The sequence below is a fragment of the Loxodonta africana genome, chromosome 4 (genome assembly GCF_030014295.1).
Source record: "Loxodonta africana isolate mLoxAfr1 chromosome 4, mLoxAfr1.hap2, whole genome shotgun sequence".
In the NCBI taxonomy this organism is placed as follows: Eukaryota; Metazoa; Chordata; class Mammalia; order Proboscidea; family Elephantidae; genus Loxodonta; species Loxodonta africana.
The window spans coordinates 84,166,241-84,169,935 of NC_087345.1; the positions used below are offsets into that span (position 1 = coordinate 84,166,241).

At 37.3% G+C, this 3,695-nt stretch overlaps 1 protein-coding gene across 1 annotated transcript; it reads right to left on the bottom strand.

Annotated features, from left to right (window-relative positions):
- Window positions 1-1,675: 1,675 nt before the first annotated feature.
- LOC100663768 (olfactory receptor 6C2-like) lies at window positions 1,676-2,712 on the bottom strand. Its single transcript, XM_010601162.3, has one exon. It carries the CDS (start codon window positions 2,612-2,614, stop codon window positions 1,676-1,678), a length of 939 nt encoding a protein of 312 aa, XP_010599464.2. The 5' UTR covers window positions 2,615-2,712.
- Window positions 2,713-3,695: the final 983 nt, after the last annotated feature.

Here is a 3,695-nt window from a genome sequence, read left to right on the forward strand (position 1 = left end):
TAATTATTAATAATGACATATTGATTTTGATGATAATAATATACAATGCATAGGATTTTAATTGTTTCTATTATTGTATTCTATTATTGTCTTGCATATTGGAATAGTGTCCAGCATGTAATAAATACCATAAAAAATATCATTATTTCCCTCGACCATAGAGACCTTTTTTCTCTATTGAAAACACTCATGATCTGTGTCATACATGTGGCCCTTCAATATCTGTTGCCTTGTGAAATTTCTTGTATTGTTAACTTTCCATGGTGTACTTCTTGTATATTAAGTTGTTATCATGAGGCAGATTTACATCTTTGAATTTTCTATACTACTAAGCATAATACTAGCCATACTTTGAATAGTTATATCTGAGCATGAGATGATATTCATTAAACATAAATAACATTTGTATACATATTTAAAATATACACAATATTTTCGGAAAGAAAGCACGTGGACAGAGGCTTTTAGTATCTTATAGAAAGAATTAATAGTCATTAGGTCTAAGTTGGGTGCTGGTGGTTCAGTGGTTAAGGGTTTGGCTGCTAACCAAAATGTCAGCAGTTCAAATCCACCAGCAGCTCCTTGGAAACCCTATGGGGTAGTTCTACCATGTCCTATAGGAACATTATGAGTCAGAATCAACTCCACGGCAATGGGTAGGTCCAGGTTGCTTGTAGTGTTCTCCCTCATTATTTATTCCTCTCCTTCGTCTTTAGGTCCATTCAGTTTTTTCACACTTTGCTTGGAATTGGTTTCCAGAAGTCAGCCTACTCTAGCCAACCAAATGCCCATTAACATGTTCTTCTCAAATTAGGAACAATACCTATTATTTTTATTAATCTTTTTGACTCTGAACATTTTCATTACACGAGGTATAATGGAATTCTGGGTAGTTGAAGAAGTTATTCAACCAAGGTGCAGATATCTTGTCTCCAAATTCAGGGCTTTTTCTCCTTGAGACTTGTAAACACTGTCAGTGTAAGAAGAAGACACACAACGCTTGAAAGGGGTTCCTTCTTTTCTCTACTTTTATTATATGTCAGGAAGAACTAAATCCAAAAAATTTTCACATAAGCCAGTAGAAACTATTTTTGTGAACAACTTAGTTTAAAAGAAAGATGAAAGTTCTCTGCACAATCTTTATGATTGTCCCATTAACTCCTTCTAATTAATCCTGATAATGGACCAGAAAATAATCCAGAAATACCTTGAAAAATTCAAAATGAAAGAAGAGCTTTGGAGTACAAAATTTTGTCCTGTATCATATTTTAAGCTTCAGTAAATAATTTTTAATTACTCTTGAAAAATTGGAAGTTGGACATTGAAGTGTTCTCAAATGGAAAACGTTCCCTGGGCTTTTAAAATCCACATCACAAGCAGGCCATATGGCCACAGAATTGGATTTTATTTATTTGATTTCCGTTTTACAATATTGGGTACCTTGCGAATCTAGTCTTAGATGAATGCATTAATGGTAAAACAAAAGCGAATAGATATGAAAGAGAACTGAGTATCTTGTTTTTTTTTTTTCCTACTTATGAGACAAAAATGTTCACAGGGATAGGTAGTTTGACTAATTTACAGAATAGAAAGTTTATCTTTGGCAAATTCGTGTAAAAGGTTCATGGGATATCTAGATTTAAACAAAACTTACCCTGAAAACATCCACAATCTCTTACTTCTTTATGAGAAATGCAATCCTTTTTACGGTGTCTTTGAAGGCTTCCTTTACCTGCTTGTTTCGTAGTGTATAAATGAAAGGGTTAAGCATAGGGGCAACTGAAGTAAAGAGCAGTGCCACCACCTTATTAAGGGCTACTCCTTCCTTTCCTGAAGGTTTAATGTAGGCGAAGATGGAACTGCCATAGCTCATGGAAACCACAATCATGTGAGAAGAACAGGTGGAAAAGGCCTTTATCCTTTGTTGGGTAGAAGGGAATTTTAGAATGGTGCTGATGATGTATGTGTAGGAGAGAAGCACACCCAGTAGGGTAGTAATCAGTGTTAGCACAGCAAAAGCCAAAACAACCTTTTCTATAAGTTCTGTGTCTGAACAGGTGATCTGTAGGATAGGATATGCGTCACAAGCAAAACTATCAATGAGATTTGAGTCACAGAATTCCAGCTGGAGACCCATGCAAAGAGGGGGGACAATAATCAACAGGCCAGCACCCCAACAGCAGAGAAGGAGTGTAGTGCAGAACTTGTTGTTCAAGATGGTTGTGTAATGTAAGGGCTTACAGATGGCCAAGTAGCGATCATAGGACATGGCAGCAAGGAGAAAAAATTCAGTTGCTCCAAAGAGGATACCAAAAAACAATTGTGTGAAACAAGCATGATAGGTACAAGTTTTATCTCCAGTTGTCAGGCTGTACAGGAATCTGGGAATACAGACGGAGGTGAATGAGACTTCCAAGAAAGAGAAATTTCGGAGAAAAAAATACATGGGAGTTTGAAGATGGGAATCCAAAAGTGTGAGAGTGATAATTGTCATGTTCCCAGCCACACACAAAAAGTAGGTGAGAAATAAAAATACCAAAAGTAGGATTTGTAATTTTGGGTCCTCCGTCATCCCCAGCAGGATGAATGTTGTTATCACTGTGTGATTTGTCATTACCTCCTGTGTCTAGTCAAAAGTGATTGGACTTGAAGGCACAAGCAACATAAGACGTCAGCGTGGAGCATGAAGTAAAGATGCAATCAGTATTAATGTAATGCATTTGGCATCTGGTTGCAGAATTTTACTGGAAATATTTAAATATGGATCAAAGACCTATAACCCCCTTATTAGAAATGATATTTATACAGATGTCAAATGAAAACACGCAGCAGCAATCATGTATCTCATTTCATACGGTGTTTCTCATTATCATTGTCTCGAGACATAGGTCTGATCAATGTTACAGGTTATTCCATTATTCCAGACGTTTTTTTCTTCTGCCTCCTTTTTCTTTGCTTTTCCCGGCCTTCTTTTCAGCTCCGCTTTTGTAACAGAGAAGAATTTGTCAAGGAGTATTTCATTCTGGTCTCTGGCTGTATTTTGAAATAAAATAAATGCAAAGGGCTGGATAATAGCTTTGCACTTACAATGATCCCGAATTAGGAACAAAAAGTTTAAAATACAAACGTGTATCTTTATTGTGTATTTTCTGCTTTTAAGTACATGAAAGCACTTTTAAACCAGTATAAGTGTTTTTTAGGTAGAGGGTTTCCTGAAGAGTTACAAGAACCATCTTCCTGGGTCCTGAGAACAAACCTGAGGAAGCCTGTCATGACGTTTGGGGGCGTGGCCAGATCCCAGAAGGAATGGTCTGTGGTACTTGCTCTCCCTGCCAGTGAGATCGACCTCCCTGCTCTTCTGAGCAGCGCTCAGTCTTCAGAATCTGTCTCTGAATATCTTAGTGACCTCTCCTTTCAACAATTGCTGCTGGTCCTCCCTTCAAATTGCCTCTTCCCACTAATTTCCCACCAGCCCTCAACCTCGCTGCTTATATTCTCTACGTTCTTCAGAAATGTAACTTGCTCAAGCATCATCCATTAATAAATTGGCTAAATGGACTAATTTTTATAAAGAAATTTTGTAAAACTCACATTTTCCTTGAATGTTACCATTTTCAAGTCCTCCCAGGAGTTTCATGCCTCCCTGCACACGTTTTTTTCAGGAATCCCATTAGTTGTGGGGGAGGATGGCTCAG

Excerpts from the sequence above, each read along its gene's own strand:
- LOC100663768 (XM_010601162.3), bottom strand. The coding sequence starts at position 2,614 with ATGACAAATCACACAGTGATAACAACATTCATCCTGCTGGGGATGACG.